The sequence below is a fragment of the Bombina bombina genome, chromosome 12 (genome assembly GCF_027579735.1).
Source record: "Bombina bombina isolate aBomBom1 chromosome 12, aBomBom1.pri, whole genome shotgun sequence".
NCBI classification, from domain to species: domain Eukaryota; kingdom Metazoa; phylum Chordata; class Amphibia; order Anura; family Bombinatoridae; genus Bombina; species Bombina bombina.
The window spans coordinates 11,932,125-11,933,188 of NC_069510.1; the positions used below are offsets into that span (position 1 = coordinate 11,932,125).

General features: G+C 49.2%; 1 protein-coding gene across 1 annotated transcript in view; it reads left to right on the forward strand.

Annotated features, from left to right (window-relative positions):
• Positions 1 to 507: 507 nt before the first annotated feature.
• Positions 508 to 1,064, forward strand: part of BARHL1 (BarH like homeobox 1) — a 10,445-nt gene continuing 9,888 nt past the window's right edge. Inside the window, exon 1 of the mRNA XM_053695539.1 lies at positions 508 to 967. Coding sequence (XP_053551514.1) covers positions 508 to 967 — 460 coding nt within the window. The remainder of the gene's footprint in view (positions 968 to 1,064) is intronic.

Sequence of the window (1,064 nt, forward strand, 5' to 3'; positions counted from 1 at the left end):
GACTGAAGGCTGGAGACCTTATCCCAGTCGGCTACACTAAGGCTGAGGACCCCCAGGTCTGCAAGTTACACTGAGCGCAGAGGACCACAGCAAACACCTGTGCAGGGCACATCCAGCAGTTCAGCACCTGGACAGTTCCCGGGCTTACAAAGCGCTGTCCAGGGTACCTAGAAGGACCCGGTGCTAATCTTCTACATTAGCCCGGTACAACATGGGAAACCTCCCTGGGACAACTATCCGGTGAGAGTTCAGTCTCTTCCTCCTCTGGTAACCACAACTGATGCTTATTGATTTTACCATCATCTGACTGGTTAAGCTGCACAAAACTCCTATTGATTTTCCATAGTGTCTTCTTCTGGGATGCCACCAACGACTTCTTGGATGTGGATCAAGGTGACTAAAATGGTTTCAGTTTAATTTAATTGGAATTAATAAACAGACGCGGTTTCATCTCAACAAACTCTCTGTGCAGGATCAATGTTTTTGTGAAAGTTTTAGGCACCTGGCATGGAAACATCTAACGGTTTTGGAATTGACACTATCCTGTCCCACAGAGCTGGGAGCCCAGGGCTTGTGCAAGGTGACCCATTGATGGGGGACAACAGGTCACCCCTGGAGCTCAGCCCAAGGTCTGAAGACAGCAGTGGGTGCTCTTCACCCCCATCCCCAGCAAGGGAGTGCATGGACTCAGTCAGCAGCAGACAAGGAGTAGCCATGGCCATAGAGTCCCATCACCAGCCAGGAGTCCAGCTCTCTGCCCCATCTCAATCCAGAACTGTCACATCCTCATTTTTGATCAGGGACATTTTAGCGGACTGCAAACCATTGGCCACCTGCGCGCCCTATTCCAGTAACGGGCAACCAGCACAAGATTTGGGCCACTGCTTATCCAGTAAACCCGGGGAGGACTTTAGGGACAAACTGGAAAAAAGCAGTAGCTCTTCTTCTTCAGAATCAGAATATAAAGGTAAAGGTGAGTTTGAATATATCTTGCAGGTTAGGTTGTGACATTAGGGACTGGGGCAAACACTGATGTAAGGGCACAAACTTTACACAAAAGCACA